General features: G+C 42.3%; 1 protein-coding gene and 2 non-coding genes across 8 annotated transcripts in view; 1 reads left to right on the top strand and 2 right to left on the bottom strand.

Moving 5' to 3' along the window:
- Nucleotides 1–20,020, top strand: part of SON (SON DNA and RNA binding protein) — a 123,755-nt gene that overhangs the window by 59,693 nt on the left and 44,042 nt on the right. For 5 of the 6 annotated variants that reach the window (XR_011026511.1, XR_011026513.1, XR_011026512.1 and 2 more), the window contains exons 5-6: nt 1,761–1,904; nt 6,192–6,371. Coding sequence is in view for 2 of the 6 variants with exons in the window: in XM_068270435.1 (XP_068126536.1) it covers nt 1,761–1,904; nt 6,192–6,371 (324 nt within the window). In the remaining 4 variants the exon portion in view is untranslated. Of the gene's footprint in view, nt 1–1,760; nt 1,905–6,191; nt 6,372–14,072; nt 16,776–20,020 lie in introns of those variants that run through there. The other variant, XM_068270437.1, reaches the window with a different exon arrangement.
- TRNAW-CCA (transfer RNA tryptophan (anticodon CCA)) lies at nt 18,224–18,295 on the bottom strand. Its single transcript has one exon. It is a non-coding gene; the product is annotated as a tRNA-Trp (tRNA).
- Nucleotides 19,673–19,746, bottom strand: TRNAN-AUU (transfer RNA asparagine (anticodon AUU)). Its single transcript has one exon. It is a non-coding gene; the product is annotated as a tRNA-Asn (tRNA).

The raw sequence follows: 20,020 nt of genomic DNA, 5'->3' as shown, positions 1-20,020 counted from the left end.
GTCTCCTCAAGGTGTTAACAGGTACCATCTTTTGCCACGAATAGACATATCCTTCAGTATAGTCCTGTGTATCACGATGGAATTTAGAGCGTTTCGTTTCCTCAATGGTCTTGGTATGTGCTGCGATCTTAACAACTGATCCACAAACGACTGCATCTCTGCTGCCGGTAATAGGGCAGTTAGTTGGGTGATAATAGCCAGGCTCTTCTGTTCCAGAATTGGAAGCTCTCTATAAATTCTTTCAATCGTAAGAATCATTGTATCGAATGCAGCCTTATTCCATATTCTTTCAAAGGTTGAGCAAAATTCCGGATCTCCTCCAAACAACATAGGTGAAACCTGAGACCGTATTGCCCGCGGTATTTTCCTAGTACGGCAATATTCTGCAAGAGTCCTCGCATGCATATCCAATTCCACCCACTTCTTTTTTTTATAATCTCCAAATCACGTTTCAGTGGCTTAATGTCAGGTGTCTGTAAAAAGGTCGCTGCATCACCAGCTTTAGCCAAGACACTAGCTGCATGTTCCTCTGTATAAGAAAAAGTATCTGGCAATCCTCCAGATCCATGTTCCCCACTGGTGCTCATCCTCTTAGGTGCGATCAACTGGTAAAGACACTGGTAAAAAGAGTGGCACTCTTCCAAAGTAGGGATAAGGGTGCCCAAGCCTCAAAAGATCCTCACACCTCTGGATCAAATCAATGTAGAAAGCGTATAGGAGGCTGGCACTTCCAAGCGTGAAAAAAGCTCTTTTATTGAAACATTAAAAAGTGGTAATACAGCGACAGCCCGCTGTTTCAGGTATCAGCCTTTCTTCAAGCTGTTTCAACCACAAATGAGATATCACATACATTGTCCATATATAGTGTCAACCCATTAAAACATCCAATCTCACGTGGCTGGAAGTGTTCTGCGCCTGTGCATCGACGATGGTGGGGGTTTTGGGGGACTCAGCCAGGCTTTGCATGCACAACTGAATACAAGGACAGCCAGCAGAGGATCGGGGCATCCCATGAGGACAGTGAGGCAGCCCACAGCCTGGAAGGGGCTGGAGGAAGCCCCAGGTAAGTATAAATGCTTTAAAGTGTACCGGAGATGAATAAACTTAAAGGACAACTATGAAGGTTAGCTAAAATTCTAAATGCCACATATATTTGCAGTAATTACTAGCAAATAACAATGCACATGATTTTTCACCTTTTCATGTTTTATGTAAAGAAAATATGAAATTTACATAGAACAGGTTTCACTGTTTGCAATGGAGGACTGTGCCCAGCACATCCAGCATACAGAAACAATCTTCACTGGCTCTAATACTGTGACTGGAATCTGTTCAGAATGATAGCAGAAATATAGCTTCAAATGTGTGTAAATAATGATCAGCTGCAGCTCTATCTGTGTGCTCCTGTGACTCTCTCTCTGCCATGCAGTCTAAACAGTTTACAGCCATATTACATTTCAGCTCTGCCTCCCTTCCCGGTAGGTATGTTAGTTTTACAGGTGGGGTTTACAGAAGAAGTTTCTTTCATAGTTGTTCGTTAAGCATACTAGTTTTATATGTGTTTTTTTTTGTCTCTGAAAAGGGAATTTAAAAACAACCAAGATGGAAGATTTAAAGTAGAGCATCTTTTTCCTTATGGTGAAGTACTCTCATTAGGAAATGCTAATTTGTCAGATGAGGCTCATAACAATTGGTGTACACTGTGTCGTAGCCTAGAATGATAGAACTCTTGTATGACTTCTATTTTTATTTTTCTTCAGAAATGCAAGCAAATTGCTCAGAGTAAAGAAGATGATGAAGTTGTAAATAAGCCCCACGATTCTGATGAGGATGAAGAAGACAAGCCATTTTATAATCATCCTTTTAAAGTTACTGAACATAAACCCATTTCCTTCAGTTTACTGGTAAGCCAGCAAGCATGTGTACTGCCTACATTCCATGGCACAAATAATACAGCAAAGTCCCCGTTATCCGGAAGGAAGTCTCAACTAACCGGCATGCCTGAAGGGATAACTGATACAGGTAGTCCCCGACTTACAAACGCCCAACTTATGAATGACCCGCCAATACGAACGCCTGCCAATCCGCCGCGATGACGTCGGGAAGTCTTAGAATACATCTTGTGCCCCCGTCCCTTAAGCAGAGTATGCGCAGCGGAAGGCGCTACAAGTTTCACCTGGCGGCGTGCGTCAATCAGTGATATCCTCTTGCCCTTTGCTGGTTCCCCTAGTGGCTTGACTTACGCTACGTAATGGTGCAAACAGGAGGATTGCGTCACTGCGATGCAAGTGAAGCCGCTAGGAGGAATAGTGAAGGGAGAGAGGACGTCACTGATTGACCCGGGCCACCATGGAAGAGGTGAGAGTTGTTGCAGCTTTCGCTGCGCATACTCTGCTCTAGGAATGGGGGCAAAAGGGGAGCAAAGGAGGTACAATGGAGACATGGGGACAAAGATGGCACAGTGTTCTGATTTAAGAACTGATTCAGGAACCTACAAGTTACTATCTCGTTCATTAACCAGGGACTACCTGTACTACGATTTGAGGGGTTTGCCGGGCAAAAAATACTGTGTCCAGTGCTATCTTCTAACTTCCTGTAGCTCCTAGCGGCTTTCCGGAATCCGTGCAAATCTCCCGACGTGTCGTGACACGCTGGGAGTCGTACACCGAGGAGTCCAGAAAGCCACTAGGAGCTACAGGAAGGTTAGAAGATGGCGCTGGACACTCAGTGGTTATTTTATGTTGCACGGGGGGAGGTTTGTGCTTTTTGAGACAGTTGAGAAGCACATGTATCCGGCATCGGGCCATCCCCGCCGTTGCCGGATACCGGGCACTTTGCTGTAAATAGTGTTAAGCCGGTTCCACAAGGATATTACATTATGTGTGCATTTTTCTGTATGCACATTTTTATGTTGTGTGAAAATGTGATGTGCAGAAAGTGCATACATATTCGACATCACTGGCGTCAATAAATCAAAGTGCACATACCAGGCTCAGGTGAATGATAGCGGTGCGGTGGGTGCAGCGCACTGAATAGTCTTATGACAGTTATTACGCTTTTGGCACTTCTACGGAGGCCACTATCCTCCGTAGAAGTGGCGGAAGCGAAAAATGGCTGTAAGGCAATTAAATGCCCTGCACCATGTTCACCGCTATCGTTCACCTGAGCCTGGTATGTGCACTTTGATTTAGTCAGGCTCAGCAAGGTTATTTACTGCTTCCTTCTGTCCATCTCTGGTGGCTGTAGTACCATCGCTATTTTCTCTTTATTTTTGGTGAAAAACATGATGCACTTTGTTGCGTGCGTTTAGCGTAGTTGGCAATCATTACATGGGAAACAGATGCGTGTTGTGAGAAAACTACAGCAAGCTGTCGGACTACAAAACATGTATTTGATGGAAACTAGTTCTTTGAAATTGCATTGCTTTCAGTACCAATTTGTATTATTAACAAATTCACACTCACTTGAAATGGGCCTTTATTAAATACCTTATGTAAAATGATAATTTAACAATGCCTTTTTTGTTGGACAGTTTGAATATATATAGCAAAGTTTAAAACCTCATAAGGAAGTGATAAGGCTACATAGTTGGTGTTCTCTACAGATGAGTCTGAATTTATTGGTCATGGCAAAGTTAAAGAGAAAGTGTAACCAAGTATTGAATGTTATCCCAATCAGTAGCTGATACTCCCTTATTTACTTATCCATCCTGGTTATTACAACATTTAGATTACGTCCCTAGTACAATATACCATATTGTATTTGGAAATAAAGGTGTCTTTTTTTTGTTTTTTTCTTGCTTTATCATTGTCAACTATTGATTATACGACCTTATTTGCAAAAAAATAATAGTAATACACCCTCATGGCATACACATGCAAAAAGCCAAGTTCCTAAGGTAACGATATATGTTTATTTTATATTATGTCACTTAATTTTAATTTTACAAGTCTTATTTTGGTACAGAATATGCAAAAATTGAATTGCCTTTGATTCAATTTGTGACTAAAAAGAATACACAAGACATGGGCCTCAACCCTAAAACTCTCTAAACTCTATTCTACTACTTGTTATGGTTAAAATGTTACAACGTATGTCTCTTGTAGTTTTGCTAAAACTTTCCCAAGTTTGATCATAATTTTGAAAATATTATGTTGGTTTGCGTTTGTCCCTACCTATTTTTTATGTGACGTGGTTCCAAGGTTTAAGACGCACCACAATATATTCTACAACTTGTCACGGGTAAAATGATACCGCATGTGCCTCATTTAGTAATAAACTGGTGGTGCATTCTCCACAACTATACTGGACGTATATATACAACCAGTTTGCATTAAGTGGTTATATTCAAGAGTAACTGTTAGGCATTAAATACAAAATTAATATTCTATTGCAGGCTGTCACAATGTTAAACAGGATGCTAACCAGGCAAATAAAAACAATCTTACTTGTTTCCAATTAGGTCTTCTCTCCCCATGCCCCCAGGCTCTATAAACGTAGGCACGGCCGCAGAAGAGAAGTGACAGGTATGCTGTATCAGCCTGATTGGCTGAAGCTTCTGTCACTCACCTCTCTGCGCTGCGATTGGCCGCCTGGTCCTCCCCTTCACTCTTCATATTGCAGCCGCTGTTAGTGCGCAGGGAGGGGGGCCAGAGGCTGTCTCCTGTCACTGCCTTGGCCCCCCTCCTCCAGAGGCATGTCCGCTCCCCCCCCCCCCCTCTGCCCGCCTGCTGCCCGCTGCATTCTCCCTCTTCCCCGTGCTTAATTTCGGGGAAGGATAAAGACAGCGGTGCACACAAACTCCCGGAATAATGGTTCCAGGCACTGCAGTTCCCTTCTATACTCTCTGCACTGCCTCTGGTGGTAGTGCAGAGAACAGATGGGAACACCAGCACTTGGATCTATTATTAGGTGAGTGTGCCTGCTGGCTTTATCCTCCCCGCTGTGCTCACAATCAGTGCGGGGAGGAGGGGTATGGGGGGATTCTGTAACCTGGAGGGCACAAGATGGCCCCTGCCAGGAACAGAATTCTCAACATTTTACTATATCAAATTCAGTGAAATCAAGACGTGAACACTACAATACATATGTGATATAAGTAGATCAAGTATACATCTACTTACATGTGGTGGTTTTTTTTTTTGGGGGGGGGGGGGCACATTTTGGGTAATAGTTTCTCTTTAATGTCCCCAAAATTATTTGTCTTGCTTATGTGTTTTGTGATATTGCCAGTTCTCACTCGGTTCATGCTCATGATGTTGTTGGAGTCTCTCTTTATTTATTTTTTTGTCAGAGAGGCTAATATAGAGGCAGATATCTGAGACAAGTATTTGGAAAATTAATTATGTTCAGTTTTACCTCAGCCCTCTAAAAAATAAAGTATTTTATTGAATCTATTATACTGAAAGAAAGCTAAATGTGTTAAAGCAGCTTGGAACTGCAAACCGTTTTTTAAAAATACTACCTACAGGCAATAGGCAATGTGGCTAAACTGTTGGAGCAGAGGGGAAAGTTTTGACTAATTCTGCTTGAACAACTATAATACTTTGCAAGTGAATCATTTTTGGACTTTGAAGCAGCCTAGATTTGTATATTTTGTTGCATGTTGCTGACCTATAAAACTAGGTTCCAATTGCTGTGTTGCTTTTGTGGTCAGGTCTCTCAGGTGCGCTGGCCTTGTTCTGGCGAGTTGATTGGCCTGTCTCTCTCACTGCTTCTGTCCATGCTCTCGTGGACCGCAGTATAAAGCAGGGCATTGGAGTCGGTACAAAAATCATCCGACTCCAACTCCAGGTACCCAAAATGCCTCAACTCTGACTCCTTAGCCTAATACTTACCAGGGCTGTGGATTTGGTACAAAAATCATCCGAATCTGACTCCCGACTCAGACTCCTCCGTTTATGAAACTCCAATTCCGACTCCAGGTACCCAACATTTTTCTGACTCCACAGCCCTGGTATAAAGCATGTGATCTGATTTTTGAGAGGACTATTCGCAGCTTAAAAAATGACCTCAAATTTAGTAACCTCACCTGTAACTTTTAATAAATAGTGGTAACATTGAATGTGGTGCTGCTGGATCGTTGTGGAATAGCTTTTGAAGTTCGCAGATATCTGAATTCAGTATAGATACCTTATTGCGCGTAGTAATTGCTCCAGATCTAAATGAAGATTTAACACTTTATCTCCTAGAATCCAAACCTGAAGACTGCACCGAAAACTCAGGTAACTTTGACGAAGGAGTTCCCGGTGTCCTCAGGATCTCAGCACAGGAAAAAGGAGACGGATAAAGTGTACGGCGAATGGGTTCCTGTGGATAAAAAGACAGAGGATAGCAAGGATGACGTTTTCACCACCACAGTTCCCTCACAGGTAAGAAGCACACATTGCAATCACCTTTTCTCTATTGTTTAATGGAGGAATACAGCTTACACATGCAAAATGACTTGCCTGCTGAATATTCAGGACTTCTACTTAATGTATTGCTCCAGGCAAAGTATAAAATCCAGTACTTTATTTGCTGTTTGAAAAGTGATTTTTTCACGGTTTGTGCTTGTATTTTTGGATGCTTAAGACGTCAGTTTTTAAGTTTGTAAAAGTTTCATCTAACAGCCTTGCAGTGTGAATTTTTGAATTTTTTTTCAGTAAATATGTAGATTGGTATTCTTCAGTAATGAATTATATACATGGCAGGAGGAAAGGGCTCGTACACACCTGCAGCTATAGTCACCCTAAATGATTGTGAATGTTTTGGTTGTCTGACAGTTGTGGGTACAGGTTTCTCTCTGGCAGCTGCACCCTGGTCGTTAGTGATTGGATGTGGTGGAGAGCTATGCCTGACCACCATTCTTTCCTACTGCAGCTCACTTCCTGTATAAACTCCAACCTTCCCACTCCATTGGCTAGAACAGGCCGAGGATCTCTGAGGGCTTGTTCACACTAGAGGAGTTTTTGGCCAATTTTAAGCACAGGCGTTTTTTCAAAAACTCCCTGAAAGCGGTTACACCATGCTTCTCTATGGTATAGTTCAGATTGGAGCATTCTGTTCGCATTCAGTAAAAGCGGTGCCTAAGTCATTTTTGAGGCAATTTTGCCTTAAAGGGAAGGTTCAGGGAGGGTGGAGAAAAAATAAAAATCAATTTCCACTTACCTGGGGCTTCCTCCAGCCCGTGGCAGGCAGGAGGTGCCCTCGCCGCCGCTCCGCAGGCTCCCGGTGGCCGACCCGACCTGGCCAGGCCGGCTGCCAGGTCGGGCTCTTCTGCGCTCCAAGTCCTTGTACTTCTGCGTCCCACGCCGGCGCTCTGACGTCATCGGACGTCCGCCGGGCTGTACTGCGCATGCGCAGTACAGCCCGGCAGACGTCCGATGACGTCAGAGCGCCGGCGTGGGACGCAGAAGTACAAGGACTTGGAGCGCAGAAGAGCCCGGCCTGGCCAGGTCGGGTCGGCCACCGGAGACCACCGGGAGCCTGCGGAGCGGCGGCGAGGGCACCTCCTGCCTGCCACGGGCTGGAGGAAGCCCCAGGTAAGTGGAAATTGATTTTTATTTTTTCCCCACCCTCCCTGAACCTTCCCTTTAATGGAAGGTATAGGAAAACCGCAATCGCTTGGCAAAACCGCTTAGAAAAGCGGATAAAAAAATACAGCGCGTGGGTAATCGCCGGGAATCGTAAACAAAAACGCTTAAAAAATCCGTCCAACGCGGAGGGAACGCAAAGTGAACAAGGCCTCAATCACAATAATAAGATGCAACTGTTTTATGCGGCAACAGCTGCAGGTGTGTACTGAGCCAGAGTGTAATTTCATGGGTTTCTGACTGGGATTTGCAGTTATTACACTGCTGCTTCCCTTTTACTATCTGTGTGGCTGTTGTTTCTTTTACGTCTTTATATATTTGACATCTACCATGCTGGACTAGAAAACCAAAATACACAGTTAAAAAGTACATTTACAGAGGTTCTCATTCTTAAATGTTTAATCCACTCAAAAGTCCTGTTTTTAATGGGACTTTGCAATCACACCAAAAATCGCATAGCAAAGACTGAGGAAATACCATTGCGGGTTCCCTTTACTTTTAGAGATTTGCAGTGGAAAAAGGTTCTTATTGTTGTGGTTATTTTTTGGCTAACAGCCAGTGGAAGACTGCCTTCTGCTGAGTTATAAGCAGTCCTAATCATGCATATTCTTTTGGGTGGAGGAAAATAAAGTAAGACGCCAATTAACTGGTTCCGGGCCAGCACAGTTGAAATCTACGTCCTACTTGTGCCTGTGCGGATCTGACAGGATGTAGATTTCCACAATGGTCACATCGCATTCCCGCCGCTCGCGCCGCTATCTCCCCGCCGCAGATCACTCGCCCTGCCATCTATATGACAGCAGAGCTGTGTGAGCCGGGCAGGAGACGATTTCATTGGCTCCTGAACCTATCATCACTGTAAGCCAATCCCTTTGGCTTACTTTGACAGCGTCAGGAGTCAATGAAAGCGGCTCATGAACTGCTTGCTCAGCTCTACCGTCATAGAGATGGCAGAGAGAGGGACCTGTGGCGTGACCAGCTGGAGCGGCTGATTATTGCGGCAATTCATCGGTAAGCAGCGTTTTGTACCAGCAGTCTCTGGTCCTTAAAGGGACGGTTCACGGACATGCTTAAAGTGGACCCAAACCAAACATTTTTTTAATTAAAAATATTTAGTTGCACCACTCTGACACATACAAAGATAAATAAACACTCCTTCAAACCTATGATCATTTCAGTGCATGCTTTTCACCCTTCTCTTTTCATAAGTAGGGTTATACTGGGGGCAGCCATTAGCAATTCCTCCATTGCCGGACACCATCTACTCCACCATTTTGCCGGATTTTGTCCCGGCAATTTGAAAGGAAGGGAGCGATTCGTCCAATAAATGTAAAATATTTTATATTTGTCATCATGCAGCTGAAAAAAGGCTGCTATTTATTATTATAATTTAGAAAATAGATTTTATTTCTGAAATCTTGTATTTTTTAATTTGGGTCCACTTTAAAAAAAATAAAAATACGAATCCACTTACCTGGGGCTTCCTCCAGCCCGTGGCAGGCGGGACGTGCCCTCGACGCCGCTCCGGAGGCTCCCGGTCTTCTCCGGTGGCTCACCCGACCTGGCCAGGCCGGCTTCTCCTTGCGCTCCAACATAGCGTCTCACGCAGTCGCGCTGACGTCATCGGACATCCTACGGACTGTTCTGCGCAGGCGCAGAACTACTGCACCTCCACAGTACAGCCTGGAGGACGTCCAATGACGTCAGCGCGACCACGTGACATGCACGTTGGAGCGCACAAGAGCCCGACCTGGAAGCCGGCCTGGCCAGGTCGGGTGAGCCACCGGAGAAGACCGGGAGCCTCCGGAGTGGCGTCGAGGGCACGTCCTGCCTGCCACGGGCTGGAGGAAGCCCCAGGTAAGTGGATTAGTATTTTTATTTTTTTAAACCTGTCCGTGAACCTTCCCTTTAAGGGGGCAGTGACTGCTGGTATGGAAGTAGTTAACTAATGGATAGTGTCCTCAACTAATCTTGTGCTCATAAGTTTACATACACTGCCAGATTTTGAAAATGTGTACCATTCTTTAAAAGACACCCGAGTCGAAAATATACTAATGAAATAAACGATTGTATCTATCTTCCTTCTCCTAAAAATGACTTTTAAGATATTCCACAGTTTTATTTTGTTTAAATCTACTTTTTAAGTTTTAACTGTTTTATTGTTTTTGCTCAATGACACATTCATTGAAGTATACAAGAGCTATAATGTATGAAATATTGACCCTTTTCATCTCTTTCCTGCTCTTAGAAGCCATTTTCTGCTAGGAAAATGTTTTATAGTTGGAATTTCTTATCAGTGAGGGTCACATTGTAGTCACTTCCTGTCTGAGTCATGACTGAGTCAGCCACTTACATACCTGATATTTAACTCTTTCAGGCAGAGAAAGAAAGAAAAAGGAACACAGCATAGTTATTTGTGTCCTAGGCACTGTACATACCCATGTCTATCTCATCATGTCACATGTCACCTCGGGTATCCTTTAAGGAACATATGAGTTATCAGGCAAAACACATCTCTTCTATTTTACTGAGATTTAAACTAAACTGAGACATCTCAAAAACACAATTAAGGAAAACATAGTTAAGCAAATACTGAGATGGTACAAAGCGACTCGATATTGAGGTCAGGAGACTGATGACAGAATCTTTAATTTTACTTTATATCTTTCGGTTTTATAATTTTGAACAATCCTTTTAGTTTTGTTCGAATCAGGGTTTCATTATTTGGAAACCTGGTTAAAGCTGTCCAAAGCAGTTCAGCTCCTTTATGATCGGTGAGCGTCGTAGAGTTGTATTCTTCATTGCGCGTCACATGACTCTGGTGATTCCCTCTTGCAGCTTGGAAGGAAAAAGTATTGGAGTCGTGAAACGTGAGCTGAAATGCAACTCCTTGACTCTCTGCAATCTTAAAGGAAATGTCAGGCAAATTAAGCTAGACAACCTCTACTTACCCAGGGCTTCCTCCAGCCCCTTGCAGCCGATATGTCCCCCATCGCAGCTCTGGCTCCCAGCCGGCGGCTCGGGGTCCCCGCCAGTGCAGAGGCCAACCTCGCGAGGTCGTCCTCTACTGCGCCTGCCTGAGTGCAGCTGTCAATCACTTGCACGTGGGCTGGAGTATTCTGCGCAGAGCACTCCTGCCCACGTGCGAGTGATTGACAGCGATGCTACAGTAACAAGCTTATCTCAAAACGCAAATACCAAACTTCCCATTTCAGATAAGGACACTGACCAGAATGTAATTGAATCCCCCCCACCTTTTATTTTTAACAGTTTACACAGCAATGTAAGCCTGCTACCTAGGTGATGTTTGTTTGTGGGAAGGGCAGTGATCTGTAAAATAACAATCAATACTTAGCTAAGTTAAACCGGATCCGAGGTGAAAAACAAACTATAACAAGTAACTTGTCTATATCTTATCTAAAATGTAGATAGTTTGCACAGCAAATCTAGCTGCAAACAGCTTCAATTGAATATGATTATTTCTTCCTGTGATACGACAGCAACCATGTTCTGCTTTAACATTACACAGGCTAGCTGATAGCTTCTCCAGCCCTCAGCTCAATTCCCTCTCCTCCTCCCCTCTGCCTCTGAAAGCTATGGCTAGTAACACCTCCTCCTCTTGCCCAGACTGAGTTCCCGTAAGCCCTTGCTACAGTGCTCTAAGAGTGCCAAGGCACAAAAGGAGCTGTGGGCAAAGCTTTTTTTAGTTTACAGGGAATTTGAGTATTAAAACAAAAAAAAGTATTTGGCTTGAGGAATGCCCTATAAACTATATGAAAGAAACACAATTATGCAATTAGTAAAAGTTTATTTCGGGTTCCACTTTAAATGGGAAAAAAAAGCAGCAGTGATGTCACTTTTGCCATCATAGAGAAACAGTAAAGATGGCAACTAGCAGAATTTTTTCCCCTCCTATCACAGTTCTCTTAAATCTGACAGTGAACTTTAAAACCAACAGGATAGGTAAGCTAAATACATTTCTTTTTTGGGATGATTTATTATAAATTTTCAGTTAATATGAAGTTTCATCCCACTTTAACTGCTTTGGACAGCATTATCTGGGTTTCCGAATAAGGAAACCTGGATTCAGACAACAGCACCATCTCCGGTCCTTTGACAGTTATTTTGCTGTCTCTGTGGCTGAAATGTGCAGGCGTCTTTCAAGAGCCCAGAATCTTTGACTTTTTATACAAGTAGACAAGTCACAGGTTGCCCTTGAAGAGAATCTGTACTCTAAGATTCTTACAATAAAAAGCATATCATTCTATTCATTATGTTCTCCTGGGCCCCTCTTTGCTGTTTCTGCCACTCCCTGCTGCAAACCAGTTTTAGGCAGTGTTTACAAACAAAAAAACATGGCTGCTAACCAGCATGTGATAGGCTGAGAGAAGCTCAGTCTGTGACACATACACAGCCTGCAGGGGGCGTGGAGAGGGTGTGTGTATAGCTTCTACCTATCACAAGCAGAGCAGCACTTTCCTGTCTGAGTGCCTGAACCCGACAAAGCCCTCAAAGGAAACATTATCAGGCATGGGCAAACTTGGCCCTCCAGCTGTTACGGAACTACAAGTCCCACAATGCATTTGCCTTTATGAGTCAGGACCGTGGCTGTCAGACTCCTGCAATGCATTATGGGACTTGTAGTTCCATAACAGCCGGAGGGCCAAGTTTGCCCATGCCTGGATTAGATTATATAACAGAGATAATACAGCCACTGTGCAACTAGGAAAGTCTGCAGTAAGACAGACCACATTAGAACAGGTATAGGAACTTATAGGATAGAAGAACTAAGGCTGAAAATTTTGTTACAGAGTCTCTTTAACCCCCTTGGCGGTACGCAGTTTCTGAGGCTCTGTCCGCCGGGAGGTTTTTTATCCCAAAACATTTTTTTTTTAACGCTTTAGCTAGCATTTCGCTAGCTAAGCGTATGTCCAAAGTTGCTCCGGTCCCCCACTCCCCATGCCCGCCGATCGCCGCCGGCTATACGTACCTTGCCACGATCCCACGAAAAGCGCAGTTTCCGATCGCCTTCCGGTGTTGCTATGCCGACGATCGGAGATGACGTCATCCACAATCCCGATCGCCGTCATCGCGAAGCCTGGAGCCGATTGGGCGGCTGCGCCGGCGTGGGAACGCTGGGGGGGTATGTATACCGGAAGCTATTGCGGGAGATCGCGGGGGACCGGAGCAACTTTGAGCATACGCTTAGCTAAAGCGTATAGCAAAAAAAATCGTCCTGGGGCCATGTGATGCTCCGCGACGGCTACCCCATGTGTAGCACGGGGTTACTGCTAAGGAGGTTAATACCCAATTAACCTTTGTATGTCAACTTGTGTATATATTATTCAGTGAAAGGGTGTGTAAACTTCTGAGCACAACTGTACCTATGTCTGCAGCTAACGTAAGTTGTGTGTTGCGACACTATCGCCGCCATTTTTACACTACTGTACCAGAGAAATGTAAATTAAATGTCTAATGAAGGCAGTTTAATAAAAAAAAAACGTGCCTGTTTAGTTTTAGGTCCATATGCAGACATTATTAAGGGTTTCATTCATTCATTTAATATTATTATTTGCTGAGATGGATGTCCTTGAAGAAAATGGTTATTTTTCATGGGCAGCTTTGACATATGGCAGGTGTAAATGTAACAATATTGCCTCAATGAGGCAAGAAAATATAAGTACACGGGTTAAACTGTTGTGCCAACATCACATAGAAATACCGATTTGCGACAGTCACTTAAAAATGTATCTTTTGGAAGCAGTCTGTGCAGGAAGTACTGCTATTGTATGCAAGCCCATTGTTTAAGAAATCAAAAATGTATGATGTGTGAGACATCTTGGTGTGTTTTTAGATCATTTATGTCATTGGAGGTATCATATGCTGAACCTAATAAAAATGTGTGTTCCCTTGAGGAAATGTGTAGTAGCCACCAAGACCGTATTATGTATGCATATGATGCATAGATTAAAGCCTAGAATGCATGTTGCTTTGGGATTTGTGATAAAGATGTCATCTGTTTTCCTATGGTGCTCACTTTGTATGTTACATTTCACAATTAAGAGTTACGGAATATCAATAAGGCTTTGCAGCCATCTGTGTGATTTTTTTCCACTTTTTACTAAATAAACTAGAGCATTTCTGTAGATCTGCCTACTGAGGATCTCTGTACACAGAGCTGTGAGGTCAACTGAATGAATGACTAAGTGCAAATGGGCTTTAGTGCAGTAAATACGATGGACTAACTTCATCTTACCAGGAGTTCTGGTTCACCATGTGCTTGCTGGGTAATCTGTAACCATAAATTATACAAATGGTGATGCTGGTGCAAATCTTGCATGCAGCCATTACATTTTGGCCAGTTCTACGGTTTTTTTTTTTAACTTAACGTGCACTTTGAAATAAGTTAACTCCCTTAGTGTGTTCTTTTTCTACATGACTTTGTCGTTCAAACATTTACCAATCCATCTTGCAATATGGCATTTTCTTGTTTTACAGTTCTAGAATTGTTTGAGGAAGGTGGATTAACCACACTTATATTCCTGTTGCCAAACCAACGTACTGATGGGCTGAGACCCTCCCCTCTTTAATGGCCTCACATGGACATAATGCTTCCAGATCGTGAGTTCTGATTGGTTGCAAACTGGTCATTAAAGAACACTAAGGACTGGTACCTAACAGCCACAGGAAGTGCAGAGAAGTCCAGGCCCAGATGTTGCAGAATCTGTGTACAGTTCAACAATGGACGTATAAATACTTCTATTTTTCTATTTTCTGTCTTTTCTGTGCAAAGTTCTGAATCCCCTCAACGTCTCTTCAAGCGATCCTGTTCTGGCATTCAACTTTCAGAAACAAGAAACCAAGACCACCAATGAGTTTAATAACAAAGATGTAATAGATCTCCTTAAATGTTATAATAAATATAGGTTTTTGACCCCCTTTTTTGGTAATTGCTAGCACAATATTCTTGTATAATATAATGCCCAAAGTCAATACGGTATACAGTATATCTGTAATGGGTCAAGTCTTTGCTTTTGCATGGGTCTGCAAGGTAACAGCAGTAGTATTCACTGTAAAATAAGCAGTGCTGTCCTTTTATATTTTTCTTAATTCAAGAGATGGCTAGGGTTTTGCTGATACATGTATATAGTCATGTCTTCATTTAAACTATATCTTCTGTCCTATAAAAGGAAACGAGAAAGGAATGTTTTGCGAGGCATTAAATACAATTCAGTTGTCATAATTCCTTTATAGCATAGCAGCTCTATTCACTCTGGTCACTCATTTTTACCTGTGGTTAATTGGCTGTAACAGTCTTTTGGAATTGTCTTGTCCCGGCTAATAGATCATAGTGCAGCTGAATTTGCATTGAGCGCATAACCCGATTTTTCACACAAATGTATTTTCAAAATGATTCTGTCACTTGCTTAAGGTCATGTGACATACAAATGCTTATTTGGTGTGCTGTGTCCTCATATAAGTTTGTTTCTATTATGCACGACTATTGTGTCCATTTCTAGTTTGGTTTAAAGCTCAATTAATATTAATTTATTTAGCCTAATGTGCATAACGCAACAGACAAGTTTAAGCGTGATTGAAAAGAAACCCATCTTAGAATGTTAGCAGGCAGATTAAACTTTCCGATACACCTTTTACTAAACACAGTGAAGTTGTGTGAATGTATGGTAAACCTATATGCCCCAATTTTGTTCATTTTGGAGTGAGAGGTGACCACAGGATAACAATTTTCCTAATTATGTTTTTAACTCAAAGATCTTCAGACCATTTAAAAGTTGTTCTGATGAAAGGTAACTGCTGTCAAACAAGGCAGTTTTTAGCCCCCATCTTTTTTTTTTTTTTTTTACTGAAATCAAACAAAACTCAAAACTACAATATTTAAGACTATCATACCAATATCCAGTATCTTTAAGGGTCAATGTAACTTAAGTGTTATCCAAGATACTGTCTTTTTGTACTATTATATTTTTTTTTAGTTATAGAGGTTTTAACGATTAAATAAGTTTTGAAACCTCTAACTAAAGAAAAAAAAAAAAAGAAATTCTAGTTATTTTGTTCCTTTTATTAACGTTAATATTCAAAAAAAATTTTTTTTTTTTAATCAGGGAAATGTTAAATAGCAAAAAAAGTGATAGTTATTTAGCGCTCCACTTGCTGGTTTAAATGGTACACTACACCTAAAGGAAGCCCTTCTTACACTTGCATTGTAATAAGGATAAGTGCTCCATAGAAAACCATAGGGCCTACTCAAATCTGTATACTTTATGTAGCAAAGCAAACTCTAATACCTGGTACACACCAAGCATTTTTCCTGACAGAACAATGGGAAATTTCCCATCATTAGATAATTTACAGCATGTCCGATCTAGAAAGGGTTCAATTTTCTGTAGGCGTTATCTGAAAATCGATCCCTTTCTTTATTGGAAGCAGATCGGACATGCTGGAACTTACTAAACGGCAGGACATTTTCTGCCGCTTGGACAGGAAAACGTTTTGATGTGTAACCAGGTATTGAGTTTGTTTTGCTACAGAAGTAAAGTATCCAGACTTGACCAGGTCCTATGGTCTTTTCTGCTCATCAAACTTTACCAGAAGGAGCTGTACGAAATATTTGTGATTCATATTTCCCTAATAAAACCACTATACATTCCCTTTAAGGAATGTTCTAAATTGTATAAATGCTTATATTATTTTGCTTAACTGCCATATCTTTAATGTTCTCCATTTGTTGACACAAAGGGGGGCTTATATTATCCAAAACTGGTTAGTATTTCTAGGGGCAGACTGTGATATACATTGCCACCTACTTATGCAAGAGATGGGATCTTCAAAAAGTGTGAATGATTCTCAGTCCCCTAATGAAGACTTTATTTAGTCCACATTCCCCCCAATCCCCGCCACCAATCCCCTAGACTGTGGAAGTCTTCCTGAAGTTGTCCAGTTACTTTATCGATGTAGTAATGCAAAAATGTTTGACATGATTAACCCTTCTGCTTTGTTCTGTGTTGAGATAGTGATGCATTGCTAGGATTGTGATGGCCTTTGCTTATGTAAGGATTATGCAAGGATCAAACCTATACGTTTTCTGTACAGTTTCTGAAATACAGGTAACATCTTTAAAACGATACGCAAAAGCTGTTTTTAAGGCATTTTAGAAGAGAGTGTTTAGTGTATTCCCCCCCCCCCCCCCCCCCCCCACTGCCAGAGCGAGAGATGCGGTGCCTTCGCACTACGGACCTTTCTGGCAGCGCTGCAGTCCAGCTGCTTGTAAATATGTTTCTATTGTAAATTGATGCAGATGTACATACCTATTGTTATGTTTAAAATGTAAGAAAGTAGTTGAATAACTGATTATCAGTGTGCTTTTCAATTTACGCAAGAATTTTGTTTTATTTTTACTTGGATGTGATCTTTCTTTTGTGAAGGCCTAAATAAATCCAAGTTAATAACCCCCTTCGAAACACATGCACACACCCCTTTATCAGCTGCGTTTGCAGTGAACATTTTTGTAGCCATCTACCCTTTCAGCTTAATCCATCATTTGTTGTCTGCATTTTACTACTCATAGAGCTGATGGAATCTTTTTAAAGCTCGTGTTGACTCTGGTTTGCCGACGAATATCAATTTTATTTACGGTAACCAGTTTATATGAATTTGTAAACATCACAAATGCAAACGCCATTTTTTCATTTGGCTGTCATCAGCTTAGACCTATTGTAGACTTAGCAGACTTTACTACTGCACTTTGTAGGTTTATATCAGAGATAGAAAAGTCAACATAAGCAAACGTCAATGTATTCTATCATGAGATCTATTTCTGATGGGGGGGGGGGGGGGGGGGGGAACATTTATGTCCAGTACCAAATACTTGTAAATGTTGATTTTCTTTTTCCTGGAAATGTAATTTTCAATATGAATAAAGATAGTCCAAGTACTTGTTTGTCTTAGCGTGACTTTTTTCCCCCCCTTTTTTTCATAAAGCAGGAGTTTTAGAAGTAGGTTTTTTTGTGCTAGTGTAAGTGACCATTAGGGATGGTCGATGATATGCACATACTTCCGAATTGATGCAGATTTATATGCAAATATATGCAGATTGATAATGGACCAATAAATTTAAACATGGTTTTAAATTGATTGGCCCATTCTCAATCTGCATATATTTGCATAAACTCTGAAGCATTTGCATCTCTTTGATCATCCCTAGTGACTAGAGATGGTCCAAACGGTTCCAGGCGAACTTTGGGTGGTTCGCGATCGCATGCAAATGTGAACTTTCCTGGAAGTTCGGTTCGCCCCCATAGTGCACCATTAGGGTCAACTTTGATCATCTACATCACAGTCAGCAGGCCTGTTGTAGCCAATCAGGCTACACTATCTCCTGGAGCCACCCCTTATATAAGGCAGGCAGCGCCGGCCATTATAGTCGTTCGTGTCCCTGTAGTAATTACTGAAGGGAAAGCTGCTGGCAGACTCTTATAGGGAAAGATTAATTAGGCTCTTGTAAGCTTCTTAGCTTGCTCCTGGCTGATTGTTATTCCTAAAATAGCACCCCACAACAGCTCTTTTGAGAACTAATCTTGTTCTTGTGCTTTTTTTTTTTTTCCCTGCACCTTCTTCCTTCCTTCCTCACATACATTGGCCAGGAATCAAACCCGGGTCAACTGCTTTGGAGGCAGCTATGCTCACCACTATACCACCAACGCTACATGCTGAAGCCAGCCTAGCATGTACCATTGTGATATACCCAAGAGAAAAATGAGCTTGCTTAGGGATTTGTAGGATGTCAAAAGCAATCTCACATACATTGGCCAGGTATCGAACCCAGGTCAGCTGCTTGGAAGGCAGCTATGCTCACCACTGTACCACCAACGCTACATGCCGAAGCCAGCCTAGCATGTACCGTTGATATACCCAACAGAAAAATGAGCTTGCTTATTTGCCTAATTTGCTAGATGAAAGCAGTGGGACACATGGTGATACTGCTTACAGGCTTCAATTCAAGACTTCAGAAAGATCATGTGCCCCCCTGGATGATGCTGGTGTAACACACACAGCAAAGGACAGCAATTTGAAGTCTGGAAGATTCCAGGGCAAGGGTGGGAAGGATTAAAAGCTAGGTGGCCATGCAACCATTCCTGCTAACCTAAAGCTTACTTGTGTCTTACAACACATTGGCTTAAGACTTTACTAAATCCAATGCTCCAATATGGGGAAGCTTCTCTGTTTGCTTTTTTTTTTTTTTTTTTAAGTTCACTCATCTCTTCAACTACAAGAAAGGCCCAGGAGTAGTCTTAGCTACCCTAATATCTGTTACGGCAGGGCCCTTATTACACTTTTTCTTACAGTGCTATGGAAACCGTTTTGCCAATGTAATACAGTGAGGTGCAAAAATGAAATCATGCCTACCAGAGGATGGTTTCGATCCATCAACCTCTGGGTAATGGGCCCAGCACGCTTCCGCTGCACCACTCTGCTTACGTTTGTATGTAACCGTCAAGTTTAAGAAGGGTACATTAGTTGAAATAGTTACACTACTATCTATGTTACAGCAAGGCCCTAATGACACTTTCTCTTACGGGGCTATGGCCACCGATTGGCCCATGTGATAAAGCAAGGTGTAAAAACCGAAGTACACCTAGCAGAGGATGGTTTCGATCCATCGACCTCTGGTTTATGGGCTCAGCACACTTCTGCTGCGCCACTCTGCTGCTGTACAGAAGATGCTTCGTTGTAGGAAAAAGTGAGTGAGACCGCTTAGCTGTACAGAAAAATGGGAACTCCTTTGCCTACTTCTTTCTTTGTCATCATGAAAGGATCATAGAAATTTGATATATACAGGTTTTGTTTAAAGTGGCGTTAAACTTCTTGGAGCAGACTTTTTCCTCCCTCCACAAGACACACATGCATCCACATAAAATTGTTTAGCAACAACTGTGTGCACAGTCTCTGTGGTGCAATCAGTTAGCGTGTTGGGCTGTTAAACGAAAGGCTGGTGGTTCAAGCCCAGAGAGAGAAAGAGATGATTCTGCATGGCTATCTGGGGTTCTCTTTGGACAACTGTTGAATGCAAAAGGCAAGGCTGTCCCTGGGTGGGCTTGAACCACCAACCTTTCGGTTAATGGCTGAATGCGCTAACCGATTGTGCCACAGAGACAGTGCATGCAGTTGCTGTTGAATTATTTTCTGGAGATGTAGGTGTGTCTTTTGGAGGGAGGAAGTAAGTCTACTCCAAGAAGTTTCAGCATGTAGCATTGGTGGTATAGTGGTGAGCATAGCTGCCTTCAAAGCAGTTGACCCGGGTTCGTTTTCTGGCCAATGTATGTGAGGTTGCGTTTGACATCCTACAAATCCCTAAGCAAGCTCATTTTTCTCTTGGGTATATCACATTGGTACATGCTAGGCTGGCGTCAGCATGTAGTGTTGGTGAT

Source organism: Hyperolius riggenbachi, chromosome 2, assembly GCF_040937935.1.
Source record: "Hyperolius riggenbachi isolate aHypRig1 chromosome 2, aHypRig1.pri, whole genome shotgun sequence".
NCBI classification, from domain to species: domain Eukaryota; kingdom Metazoa; phylum Chordata; class Amphibia; order Anura; family Hyperoliidae; genus Hyperolius; species Hyperolius riggenbachi.
This window is presented reverse-complemented; position numbering and strand designations above follow the sequence as displayed.